At 45.5% G+C, this 13,976-nt stretch overlaps 2 protein-coding genes across 2 annotated transcripts in view; one reads left to right on the top strand and one right to left on the bottom strand.

Moving 5' to 3' along the window:
• The window catches only part of rdgC (retinal degeneration C), a 352,883-nt gene that overhangs the window by 311,768 nt on the left and 27,139 nt on the right, over positions 1–13,976 (bottom strand). The window lies entirely within an intron of this gene.
• LOC135898121 (PDZ domain-containing protein 8-like) overlaps positions 1–13,976 on the top strand; it is a 47,625-nt gene that overhangs the window by 28,926 nt on the left and 4,723 nt on the right. Inside the window, exons 17-22 of the mRNA XM_065426868.1 lie at positions 2,682–2,864; positions 8,666–8,753; positions 10,331–10,425; positions 10,611–10,648; positions 10,731–10,753; positions 13,185–13,295. Of these exons, the coding sequence (XP_065282940.1) occupies positions 2,682–2,864; positions 8,666–8,753; positions 10,331–10,425; positions 10,611–10,648; positions 10,731–10,753; positions 13,185–13,295 (538 nt within the window). The remainder of the gene's footprint in view (positions 1–2,681; positions 2,865–8,665; positions 8,754–10,330; positions 10,426–10,610; positions 10,649–10,730; positions 10,754–13,184; positions 13,296–13,976) is intronic.

Here is a 13,976-nt window from a genome sequence, read left to right as displayed (position 1 = left end):
TATCTCATCCGCCCATCTAACTTTCTGCCGCCCCCTGCTACGCTTCCCTTCCCTTGGGATCCAGTCCGTAACCTTTAATGACCATCGGTTATCCTCCCTCCTCATTACATGCCCTGCCCATGCCCATTTCTTTTTCTTGATTTCAACTAAGATGTCATTAACTCGCGTTTGTTCCCTCACCCAATCTGCTCTTTTCTTATCCCTTAACGTTACACCTATCATTCTTCTTTCCATAGCTCGTTGCGTCGTCCTCAATTTGAGTAGAACCCTTTTCGTAAGCCTCCAGGTTTCTGCCCCGTAGGTGAGTACTGGTAAGACACAGCTATTATACACTTTCCTCTTGAGGGATAATGGCAACCTGCTGTTCATGATCTGAGAATGCCTGCCAAACGCACCCCAGCCCATTCTTATTCTTCTGATTATTTCTGGCTCATGATCCGGATCTGCCGTCACTACCTGCCCTCAGTAGATGTATTCCCATACTACTTCCAGTGCCTCGCTGCCTATTGTAAATTGCTGTTCTCTTCCGAGACTGTTAAACATTACTTTAGTTTTCTGCAGATAAATTTTTAAACCCACTCTTCTGCTTTGCCTCTCCAGGTCAGTGAGCATGCATTGCAATTGGTCCCCTGAGTTACTAAGCAAGGCAATATCATCAGCGAATCGCAAGTTACTAAGGTATTCTCCATTAACTTTTATCCCCAATTCTTCCCAATCCAGGTCTCTGAATACCTCCTGTAAACACGCAGTGAATAGCATTGGAGAGATCGTATCTCCCTGTCTGACGCCTTTCTTTATTGGGATTTTGTTGCTTTCTTTATGGAGGACTATGGTGGCTGTGGAGCCGCTATAGATATCTTTCAGTATTTTTACATACGGCTCGTCTACACCCTGATTCCGTAATGCCTCCATGACTGCTGAGGTTTCGACAGAATCAAACGCTTTCTCGTAATCAATGAAAGCTATATATAAGGGTTGGTTATATTCCGCACATTTCTCTATCACCTGATTGATAGTGTGAATATGATCTATTGTTGAGTAGCCTTTACGGAATCCCGCCTGGTCCTTTGCTTGACAGAAGTCTAAGGTGTTCCTGATTCTATTTGCGATTACCTTAGTGAATAGTTTGTAGGCAACGGACAGTAAGCTGATCGGTCTATAATTTTTCAAGTCTTTGGCGTCCCCTTTCTTATGGATTAGGATAATGTTAGCGTTCTTCCAAGATTCCGGCACGCTCGAGGTCATGAGGCATTGCGTATACAGGGTGGCCAGTTTCTCTAGAACAATCTGCCCACCATCCTTCAACAAATCTGCTGTTACCTGATTCTCCCCAGCTGCCTTCCCCCTTTGCATATCTCCTAAGGCTTTCTTTACTTCTTCCGGCGTTACCTTTGGGATTTCGAATTCCTCTAGACTATTTTCTCTTCCTTTATCGTCGTGGGTGCCACTGGTACTGTATAAATCTCTATAGAACTCCTCAGCCACTTGAACTATCTCATCCATATTAGTTATGATATTGCCGGCTTTGTCTCTTAACGCATACATCTGATTCTTGCCAATTCCTAGTTTCTTCTTCACTGTTTTTAGGCTTCCTCCGTTCCTGAGAGCATGTTCAGTTCTATCCATATTATACTTCCTGCCTAAAAGCTGCCTAAAAGGTTTAATTATGAGATTTTACGTGTTAAAACCACTATCCGATTATGAGGCGCACCGTAGAAAGGGGGGGGGGGGGGGGGTAGGACCCGGGAATAATCTTGACCACCTGAGGTTCTTTAACGTGCATCTAAATCTAAGTGCATGAGCGTTTTTTTTTTCTTTTAAGTTCGCCCCCACCGAATTGCGTCCACTGCGGCCGGCATCGCACCCGCGACCTTGAGCTGAGCAGCGTAACGCCCTAGCCAATTTATTGAAGCTTCCTATGAGCTTTGGAATGCGGCACAACGTTCATGTTTCCAGTGGCTTTCTTTCTTTTACAAAGGTTTCACGTATTTCAGTTCATGCCTCTCCTTTATCCACGGCAGCGGTTTACGTCGAGTATTATTTAGAATGATTTTGGGCCCGCTCCCCAACATGAAAGGTGTCAAAGGACGCTAAAGAGAATAATAAATTTGTGCGTATTAGTAAATTACTCTACCACAATATTAGGAAGCCGCTCTTACCATGAGAGGAGGGACGGTAACTAACAAAAACGAAGGAAAGGTGGCGACGCCACCGTGAAGTTCCCGCAACAGGTCGCCGTGACGTCATAAACTTTCATAGCATCTCCTATGCGGCCCTGTAGTTGATGTCTTTTTTTCTTTATTGGTAGAGGCGGACTACACTGTATTCTAAATTAAGTAAATACTGACTTTAACAAACTTCATGAACATTTACGGAGCCACAACGGCACTAATACGAAAAAGAAGACCTTCGAAATCCGTGACGTTACACTGACGTACTACCAATATGCAAAAAAAAATGAACTTTCTCCTTTCTTTTGTCTTCGAATAATCAACGCTTTAAGTGAAATTAATGAAAATATAATAAAAGATCGGTATTAATCAAAACTGATTTAGTTTTTCTTCTTTTTTTTGTGCCCTTTACATCAAGGCTAGCCATCCCATCAGCGATAGTATTTACGGGACAGCGGTTCGACGGAAACTCCGCAGACCTGACTTTCGGGCGTTGTGCACGCTGCGCAGGGAGTTCCACAAGTACGCCACCCTGTCGGGCTTCGACCCGCGTCACTGCTACGGCGACATAACGCTTCGCTTCCTGTTCAAGGGCGAGTACAAGGTCAAGGGTTCCCAGCTCAGCTTCGAGCGCACCCGCGATACTAGGGACGATGAGCCCGCGGGACCTGTCCTCGCCGGCGACCAAATGCGGTGAGATCCGGCTGCTGTACGCGACCGCGTGGATTTCTCTGTCGTCGTCATATTTTATTGCGAAGAACAGTTATGAGCAGGGTATCGAACCGAATTGTGTGCGTAATTCGGTTCGCATTCCGATTCACGCTTTTTTCGCTTCGGTTCTGGTTCAGCTCCGGAGCAAAAATATCAACGGTTCGAACCGGTTCATTCCTGTTCGAAGGGAAAAAAGTGCCTGCAGTGATTTATCGCTCACGGTCAACGCCGCGGACGCCGACGCCGACACCGACGCCGACGACACCGGCTTTTCTGCGACACGAGCTCCTTAACGCTATCGCGTTAAAATACCAACGGCTCGCACCGGTTCGCAGCATACTGAACCGGTTCATTCCTGTTCGAAGAAGGAAAAAAAATAAACATTCGCGCGGTTGAAAGACGTGCGATGCTTTTAGAGAAACGTATTTCCCTTAGCAATCAGCTGTGTCACAACCGCTTTCTTTTGCACGGACACTAACTTGAAAAGGTTATCAAAAAGTATTATGCGCGATACACAGTTGTATGTCGGGGTCGGAATTTGCACATTCAGTGAGCTTTGTGGCAGTAGTTTACCGCGATACCAGTCTCCAATTTTTTTTTCTTCGTTAGATTCTTCGAGTTCCCCGCGCTCACTGTTCATATACTGTTGAAAATGAACATGTAATCTAGTGTCAACTGCCAGTGTATTACGTGGTCATATTATTTTAATATGGCGCCTAGTTCCAGGAGAACATGTAGTTAGATAATAAAACGGGCTCCTGAGCTAGTTGGTACATAGCTGAATACCGAGCTCGAAAACAAGACAGCACGAGTGAGGCGACTGGACTGATTGACTCACAACTGCATTCTGCTAGCATATAAATATAGCTGCAAGTTCCGCACCTGTGACGGTGAGTAGGAGCGTGCGTTGTGCATGAATGCGAGATTTCAGGTGAACTGAGGGGTCAGAAACGTTGTCTACCAAAAGGGACGATGCATATTGAGGCGTGTATTATATGCAGACGACGACGACGATGGGAACACTAACGGACTCCGCCTAGTGGGTCAAAGTGAGATTGGGTGATGACGAAGAAGACGTGTCTCTGCTCTGTTTGTTTTTGAACAAATTGTCCTGTCGTTCGTGAAGAACGTCTCCCTGTGTTCTGTCCGCGTTGCACCGCGACACTGGTGGAGGTGCGGGGTACAAAAAAATGCGAATATAAAATAAATATAAAATATATAAATATAAAAGGCGAGTGTCAACTAGGGCTGCAGAATAATGAATTTTTGAAAAAGAAATATGAGCACTAAACGGGAGCAAATGATTTCTCATTTTGGCCTGAGGTAGTTTACGCGTTCAGAAAAGGTTAGGTTCGAATACAAAATAAAGCCGTGGATTTTTATTTTTTGTTGACGTTTGGGTTATTCAAAGGAAAAGTGGTGTTGCAAATTCAGGTAGAAGTATTGGCATGGCTTCTTGGGGAAGTATAGAGAGCATGACTTCTCTTTTTTCTGTGCTGAAGGTGACTTTTGCACGACTCCGCCAGCCGTAGATAACAGGAGTGCCTTGCGTGGGCACCTGCTACTTGATCAGAGCGGTTGGTTGCGGAAATGACAACCTAACCTGTCGTCGGCGTGTGCCTGTGTCCACACGCCGCGTGGTAAGGGGAGATATAAAAGTCTATGAGTAATAATATTTCATAGTAGAGGACTTACTAGCGAGCCCATAGGACTTCCGGCTGAAGGTGTGGTTTGCGCCTCGCTGGCTCTGTTAAGTGATGGCAAAGTTATTAAGGCGAAACTCTTTCTAGGCTCGTGGTGAAGTTTGTGTCAGCAGATCTGATCGCCGGAGTGCCCGCCGAAGCGTCATCACGCCATATGAAGACAGATTAAAGACAGATTAAAGAGTGAAAAATAATTGACAGGGACAGTTAGCGAATGATAACGTTATAACAGAGATTGGTAGAGCTTAAGAGTGACTTGTAATGACTACTAATGATTCCGAAATAACCAATATGTCTAACGACGGCTTGTAACGACCACAATTGATTAGAAATTACTAGGAATGTCTAGTAATGAGTCGTAATGACTAAAATGACTCCTAATGACTTGTAATGACTACGAAATGACCAATATGTCTAACGACGGCTTGTAATGACCACAATTGATTCCAAATGACTAAATATGCTTAGTAGTGAGCAGTAATGACCAAAAGAAAGAAGAGAAAGAGAAGAGGCAAAGAGAAAGAGGCTAATGATAAGAGGAGGAAGAGGAGGCTTTCGCCACTCACCTCTTAATAGAGATCTTAAGAGACCCTGTAATTTTTTGCAGTTATGAGATCTGAATAACTGTAGTGCTGTAGAATGCAAAACACTGTCGGAGGCACCTTTCAAATCAAGGGATATGAGTCACGCGTGTAGCTTTTAACGTTTAATTTCCCCGAATGTATTAGGGAGAGCGTGCAAGGCGAGGGGCGCACTCTTCCCCTGCGTAAAACCAAATGGCAGATGTTGCGTGGCTTGCCGTTTTCCAAATTGGATTTGTAATGGGAGGCCGAATATACTTTGCCACCTTAACGGTGTGCAAAGCCGCTTGGAGGTCAACAGTTTCGTAATATCAGTAGACACATTATATTTTTACGTATGCACATTATTTCCTTAAACGTCTGCGCATTGGTCAGATGCGTTCATGTTCAATCGTCAAATCTGGCGTACACCAGGAATTGCTCCCATGCACCTGGTCGCGGAACAACTGGTCGTAAATTAGTTGAATGCAAGCCTTCGAAGTTACTATAAAATTTATAACAGAAAACTCCAGAGCTTCTTAAGAATGAGCGGAGTTTTTTTTTAAACCAACTGGGAGCAATTATAATTATAGGGCGATTCAAGATTCTGTTCCTGTAAGAAAGAATTGAGGGTTTTGATGACAATAATTTTTTGAATCACTAACGAACCAGTACGAGGCGAGAGCAAGAGATGCATACGTGCCATCAATCCAGGGGGAGCAGCGTGCAATTGAAATCTGGGTTGGGATCGAGGGTTATTGATACGAGATCATTGGCGGATGCGAGTTGTGATGGCTCTACACCACGCGTACATCCGTCAGCCGGGTCCCAGAGTCGGTGTTCGGCGTTGGAGTCGCCGGCAATGTTTACAAATGAGTGCGCGATGTGTGAGTGATGCAAACTTGAACCTTGTCCAGAAATAGTTCGAGTGGGGAATGAGGCGGTACATTAACTGCGATGATCACAAATTTGCAACCGGGAGGCGGGCACTTCGCTGCTACTGCCATTTCTGCGGTGCGAAGTATAAGTATGTCGTATCCATTAACGGCTGCTAATAGGTCTAGACAGTACACGCCAACAGTGCGTACAGTTGAGTCAGCCACTGAGATTACAGTGGCGAGCAACATGACTTTCACAAATGTGCGCCGCGATGAATTGACACTATACGCCGTCTATTCTCGTCAGCGCAGTGGCCCGCACGCTCGTAGAATTTCGGCGAAAATGGCTCTGGGGCTGAACATGTGATTGAACCAGTTCGGAACGGTTCCTCCAAAATGTTCCCGGTTCGGGTTCGGTACCACGATGAGAGAAAACATACCGGTTCGCTTCGGTTCGGCTGAAAATAACGGTTCAGCTCCGGTTGAAGCTTCAGTTCCGGTTCGGTTCGACACCCTGTGATCCACTGGTATCCGCGCTGCACGAGGAGTATAACATGGACACGAATGCATTTTGCCGCACACTTTTGGGTGCACATATCCGAAAACCAGTGCTGGGCACACAATTCGTTTCAACGGAATATTTGTTCCAACAGGCTACGGTCCTGTGAGTGCAACGTGTGCATTACAATCATCATACTTCAAAAATTTAATAAATGCATTCTTGTGAATTATCTAGGTTTCTGGTACGATATGCCGAGCAATAAATGTACGCCCTTGTATGTAATCTAGCTGAAAAGCCAGGGGTGTATTATCTGCAGCAGGAATTTAAAAATAATTGTCAGTCTAAATTTAGAAACAACAGGTATATACACTACATATTCCTTCTATTACTAACTGCAGTTGGTAACTGGGCAGTGGCTATTACTAATTCAAAGGTTTAGTAAATGTTGCAAACCTTTCCGCTACTAAATACACTAGCAAGGTAATAGCATATGTGACAAGCAGTTACTACTCCGAAGTTAGTAAGTACTACTACCTTTCTTTTCTAATAGTGGACCGCTAAAACTTCACTACGGCTACTACGGCGACTACGGCTACTACGGCACGTGCCCTTCTAGAAGGGATAATTTGTAGACGCATAGGGCGCTACTGGGGAAAAAACTCGCAAATAAAAAAAAATTGTGAAGTCTTTTGAAGTGAAGTCTATTTCAATGGGGGATTACAATGTCGTGTAAGTGTGAGAGGCTACGTAAGTTCTTTGACCTGAATAGGTTTATTCAAGTCACGTGCTTTCAAAAGGCACTTCTCTGTGTTGAGTAAAACCTAAATGCATTTTCTACTATATTGGGGAGTTTATATTTGTTATTGTAAACAGGATTTCAAACCGAACCCGCGAACACGATCCGAAAACCGTGCCCGGACCGCAGTTTTGGGTGGAACTGATCCCGAATGCGAACCGACATTTTCAGAACGTACGTACCTGAACCCGAACCAAACCTGAACTGAAAAAATAACGGTTCGGCACGAAACAGTTCAAGCGTATGAGGCGACAACGGGTGGTCAAAAGTTCGCACGTATGTTCGAATAACTACCGATTCATTCGGCGTATACCCTACTAGCAGATTGTTGCGGCTCACGAGTTTGCGTTGTGTGCGAGAATAGGGATAGACGATGAACATGTGCTGGTTAACTACGGCCACCTGGGAAGAGACGCTTGCATTTCTGAAGTTGGCCATGCCAGTTGTGTTCCATGGCAGAAAAGTTGTTTTAATAGGCTCCGCGGAATCAACATTTCGGGTGAAGTTCCCAATAAGGCCATTAGGTCAACTTGTTGCTCAAAACTGGATAAACAAGCTAAATACGGAGAACTGGAAGGACGATGCCTTCGAGGAGGTATATAAACGAGTTCAGCTGCATGACTTATTGCAGCCATAACACTGCAGTCGCTAATGAATACCGTCACATTCTCAGTGAGCGGTAACCGCGCCTGTAAACGGAACGCGGGATCTCCGTTTGTTACGTACCATGGTTCAGCGTACGTTTAGCGCTTAGCCAAGCAGAGTACATCGTTCTTAGATAGGTATAAATTATTCGGGGAGCACAATGTGCGTGCTTTTCTTTGTCCACCGTTGGCCAGCGCAGGAGTACTCGCCAGGTGCAGATGCGCAGGAAATATGGACATCGACGTATGATTCGGCACAAACCGTCTTTGTTCATCGTTGGGAAGCATGAATGTCCTCAACTGCTTCTTAAGAAGCAACAAACTGAGAAATGAAAAATGCTGGCTGCTTTCATTGCTTTAGACGAGAGGGTCGAAGTTATCATTTATGTAATACAATGTGAATTCGTGCTTTCTTCGACACCATACATCACACGCGACACTTTACTCACCAGCAGTCCTTTAATAAAAACCTGAAGCAAAACGAAAATTAACTCACTCTGCTGCTGTAAAAGTATCGAGTGTGGAAGCTACGCACACCTTACGCTGATTGGTAATCGTGATCGCTAAACACGCTCATCGAGAGCCAGTCTCTGCAATAACTTGATTCGTGCATGTCCTGTTCTACAACTCCGATTTGCAATGAAGCCTCCCGATCATTTCGAAATACTGACAGTGTGCGCGTTATCGCATCTGCAAGCAGGCCCGTGGGTGATATGAAGTCCATGGCTCACGACTTCGAGGATGTCATATTTAAGAAAGCGACGACTTGCAAGTTCTGCAACAACAGGGTACGTGTTATCCACACTGATTACTAGAAGCAGTCGCGAAATTGTTTATCATCACTGACGGCGGGTAGCGACGCTGCCTCGCTGGCGGGTAACATTGAGCTCAATAAAGTTTGTAGTCTTGTATCCAGCAGGGGACTCCAAGAGTTTCCGGCAGACTGAGCGCAGAATACAGAGCGTAAAAGACATCGCCTCAACGCCAAGAGGGCAGGTATACACAGCTTGTAAGAATAGATTGTCGCAGGTAATCGACGTCGTCAAATTTTAAGAACAAACGAAGCGATCGTCGATAGTCAAGTTCACAATGTAAAGTTTATCTATCTATCTATCTATCTATCTATCTATCTATCTATCTATCTATCTATCTATCTATCTATCTATCTATCTATCTATCTATCTATCTATCGTCCGTCCGTCCGTCCGTCCGTCCGTCCGTCCGTCCGTCCGTCCGTCCGTCCGTCCGTCCGTCCGTCCGTCCGTCTGTCTGTCTGTCTGTCTGTCTGTCTGTCTGTCTGTCTGTCTGTCTGTCTGTCTGTCTGTCTGTCTGTCTGTCTGTCTGCTTGCTTGCTTGCTTGCTTGCTTGCTTGTTTGTTTGTTTGTTTGTTTGTTTGTTTGTTTGTTTGTTTGTTTGTTTGTTTGTTTGTTTGTTATAACTTTGCTTAATCCTTTGGACGGTGTAAGTCTCGTACCGTGTGAGCATACAGATGCCCAAGTAGCATGATACGAGATTGTGTGCATATTTACATACCTCAGTACATTCTTTCCTTTTCATTGCGATAGCAATTATATGGACACTCCAGGCGCATGTCTGTCGTCAGCGTCGGCGTTGCCGTAAGGTTCTGTGTGAAGTCCAAGGGCGATAAAATAGTCGCCGCGCTCCGTATATGTATGTGCGAGTGAAAACGTGCGAGGGTGAGGCGGCGATCGCGGCTAAAGCTCGCGCACACAACGAAGGAAAGCGAGGAGGAAGCGCGCCGTCTTCTGTCGCGCGCAAGGCTTCAAGAGGAGGAGAGGAAGGGGGGGACGCGTTCTACTCCGGGCTGCCGGGCCACTGTACCTTGAAAGCCATCTGTGACGGGTACAGAGTCAGCGCTGCGTTGATGCGAGCGGCAGCACGAAGGTCAATTCGCTCGCTGCTGCTGCCGCGTTTCGTCACTGCGGTGTTTTGACAGCGAGTTTCGACAGTCATCGAGTGAGATCTGTCCATTTTGTGTGTGTGTGTGTGTGTGTGTGTGTGTGTGTGTGTGTGTGTGTGTGTGTGCGTGTGTGCGTGTGTGTGTGTGTGTGCGTGCGTGCGTGCGCGCGTCACACCGTGCTTCTTAATTTAGTTAGTATGGCTACGTTTCCAAGTTTATACCGCCGATAAAGCTACTGTCCTTACTTCGTATAGCTGTCCACAAATTTGCTATCGCAATCGATGCGTCCCTTTCGGGTGAAACTTGATTTTTTTTATTTATACATTCTATGTCTGATTGCTGTCTCACAGAATAGGACATGCAACAGCTGATGCTCATATACTCATCTCTGCAGCAGAGGTTCATTCCTTGTTTCGCTTTTCTTTGGTTTTCGGACTTCATTAGATCTGGCTCAGCAGGGGAATGCGTTGCAAGGTCTGCAGAATGATCATCCACAGCAAGTGCCACCACAAGGCCATGCAGCTGACCTTATGCAAGCAGTAAGCGAAGAATATACGCAACGCGCACATGCTTTTTTTACTGACAAACAAAAGGCTGTCTAATTGAAAACTCACTCCCACGTTCACTGCTTCCCAGGGACTCTCTTGAAGTCGTACGTGGTCGCCTTAACGAAAATGCTTTTTTTCGCTAGACCGTTACACTGATGACTCCTCCCGCATTTCAGGAAAATGTGGCCAGAGGAAGAGGCAGAGCCCGTCGGAGGTGAGCGCGCCTGTCATTAATGTTGAAATCTTTTTACGAAGGGAGATTGCGCATATATAACGTTTTTTTCCCCTGATTCCAGGCGTTCATGAAACTAGCACAAAGGTGAGAAAACGTCGTTATTTAGTTTGTTCTGGTTTATGTTTTCTTTTTATTTATTTTTTTCAGCTTGTATATGTCCAGTCACTGCTTTTGATGAGCTTGTCCCATATCGCGCCTAACTGTCCCCGACTTGTGTTTCAGCTTATTATCATGGAAATTACCAGAGGTGCGGTCTTTCACCATAATTCTGGGCCGAGTTTGTGCAGTATTTATAATTTCGAGCTCTTTTGGCTGCGCGAAAGCTGCGTTTTGCGGGTGCGGTTTCTCTCAGTGCGCCCCCTTCCTCTCTCCCCTCCCCCTCCCCAGAAAGAAATCAAACTTTATTTTCTATTTCATGCATCCTCAACTGTAGTTATCGCGACAATTTATTCTTGCCTTTCAAAGCAAGAAGTGCTTTCTCGCTTTTTCGCTGTCTCCCGGTAATTTCTTGTAAAAATCTGTGACTGTTTCAATTTGGTAACCATCAACTTTCTGTACAATAAAAACCTGTAATAGAATTTATCACCCGAAAATGGGGAAGGGCAGCACAACGAGCGATGAAACGAAAAATGATAGAGGTAGCGATGTACGTATAAGGTACAGCAAAAGGGTTGTGCGGATTAGAGCGCAAACTGTAGTAGCTGATATTGTATAATTGTAATAAGAAGCCGACTTGAGCGAGTCAAGTAATGCGCAGAACTTAACCGTTGGTCTTTTAATGGGTACTAAGGGAAGTGAAACATACAGTTGGCAACGGCAGATGATTTAGGTGCTGTGATGAAACTGGGAAGGAAGGAAGGAAAAAGTGGAGAAGGAAAGACAGGGAGGTAAAGCAGTTCAGCTCTAACGGTTTGCTACCCTACACATGGGAGCGAGATGGGGGGATGAATAATGGGGAGGAGAGAGAACACATAGCACAGCACACACGTCGTCAGTTACAGTCCGTCACTAGGAAATTTGCAGGCACAGGATTGGTTATAGCTTACGCAAGACAGGGGTAATTGAAGATCGCTTCAGTCTTTCCACGAAGCTCAGGAGCATCTTGCATTAGTCGGGTCAAACTCGTTTGCACCGTTATTTTTATCGCTTCGTAGTTGAACCAAAACTGAGCCATTTTCGCTGCACCAAAATGAAAACCGGAATGAAAAAAAATTATCGGCAACTTCCACGCATATATAATAATAGGTTATTAGCGAAGCTTTTTTTTATGTTTACTGAAATGTCTTGCCTTCTTTACTCATATGTACAGCCCAGCGCTCCTTGTTCAATGCATGCTCTGGTACCATTTTGTTGACTTCTTTCTGCATACTCTGCTGCTTATGTTGGGTATTTCTTATCCACTTCACGTGTAGCAGACTTTTTCAATTTTCTGTTAACGGCTTTTTCCTGACATCTCCGTAGCGCCAGACTCCCGGGCTGATGCACGTTCTCGTCTCATTCCGATCTCTTCACCTTTTTCTGTACGCTGGACTGTTTTTGATGGCGGCTACTTCCCTTCTCTGTAGCCACGGCAACTCTAATTTTCTGTTGTCGGACTTGTTCATTTCTTTCCTCTTGTTCAGCTCGTCAACTCCGGGCACCTGTAGCACGTACACATTCTTTGGCATTGGCCAAGAATGTTCACGCACTCAGTGTCACATTCCCAGTGGCCCAAGTTGCATAATCGTGCGCGCGCGTGTTTGTGTGCGTGCGTGCGTGCGTGCGTGCGTGCGTGCGTGTGCGCGCGGACGGGGAGAGGAGGCAAAGAGAGCTGCACTTTAAAAAGTTTTGGTTCGACACTTTGCTGCTGACACAAAAGTGATATTGGGGACACTGTGCTGTGCGTTCTATCAGGCAGGAAGGAAATAAGCAAGGAGAGAGCACTACGTCACGCAGCGAGCCTTGGCAAGCGAACCGCTTTTTTCTCTCAGAGTATCGGCCGAACGTGTGACCTCTGAGACTCGGTGTCTCGGCCGGCTTGTTTCGTTCCCTGTAGTTGTTAATAGGGGCGCGGTTTTTCGGCTGCCCGGCGGCACCTTTGCCTGCAGACCAGGAAGCACTAAAACCTACCGCGCGCTCTGACGTGACGACCACGTGTTAGGCCTGTATGCGTTCGGCTTCAGTCGTGTTACGCAATGCTCTTTCCTAATTCCTTCCTTCCTCCGTGTTTTGTATTTACACACCAGCGTTTCCTGATGGTAACTTGTGTCTATTGGACACTTCTGTGCATTTATATATAACACATCTACTTGTGTTCAAAGTACTCTTATATCCACACTTTATGCGTGATTGTATTGATACACCAGCCGCTACCGTGCCTGTCTGGGAGACGGGAGCTCTGTCAAGCCGAAGAAATTTCGTCTTTTTTCCAGCTCTCCCTTTTTCACCTTGTGTATTCAGGAGTGAAAATAAAAATGATGATGATGATGATGATGATGATGATGATGATGATGATGATGATGATGATACCACGCAGGAAGAACAGGAGATGCGACTACTCGCCAACGTAGTCAAGGCCCAAAGGCCCGCCCAGTCACCCGTTCCGAAGACAAAAGCGGTGACGACAGTGGTGCAGCCTTTGCCAACGGTAAGCATGCATGCCACGTAGTCGCACGCGTACGTGTTTGGGCTCCAAAGCTATTGAGCGATTTCTCGTGCCCGCGGGCAACAGGAAAGCCCACCTGTACATGCATTCCCAAAAAGCTCTTTTAACGGAATTGATCGTAACAGCAAAATCCAGCCAATCCCGATACCAGACATATCATTAGTGAAAGCGGCCAGCCACTGGCAAAGAGCACTTACAAGCGAAGAGATCTGTGAATTCGGCCTCTGAAAACTAGCGAATGTATTGCAATTGTCGCATGGTTCGGCAAAGTACCTTGCGTATGGCTTAATTTAACATTTAGAAGTAGATTGGCGGTCCCTATGCTGTGAGAAAGGTGTGGGGGCTAAAGCTGCCACGTTTATTTATTTATTTATTTATTTATTTATTTATTTATTTATTTATTTATTTATTTATTTATTTATTTATTTATCGCACTCGCAAAGCCGATTTGTATTGCAGAGGGGAGTGAGTTCCTGGTATAAAACAAATGAACAGAAAACAGTACGTGTACGTAAGTTATGCAGAGGAGCTCCATTTGTAAACAATCTAAGCTAAAGCTTCACTGAAGTAGCGGTTATCACTGATACAGACGTCCGCGGGAAGTCGGTTCCGTTGCTACGATATGCGAAGCAGAAATGAACGGAAAAAGTCGTAGTTTGACTC

This window comes from Dermacentor albipictus, chromosome 3, assembly GCF_038994185.2.
Source record: "Dermacentor albipictus isolate Rhodes 1998 colony chromosome 3, USDA_Dalb.pri_finalv2, whole genome shotgun sequence".
Classification (NCBI taxonomy): domain Eukaryota; kingdom Metazoa; phylum Arthropoda; class Arachnida; order Ixodida; family Ixodidae; genus Dermacentor; species Dermacentor albipictus.
The sequence above is the reverse complement of the archived record's forward strand: the minus strand, read 5'-3'. Positions and strand labels throughout refer to the sequence as shown.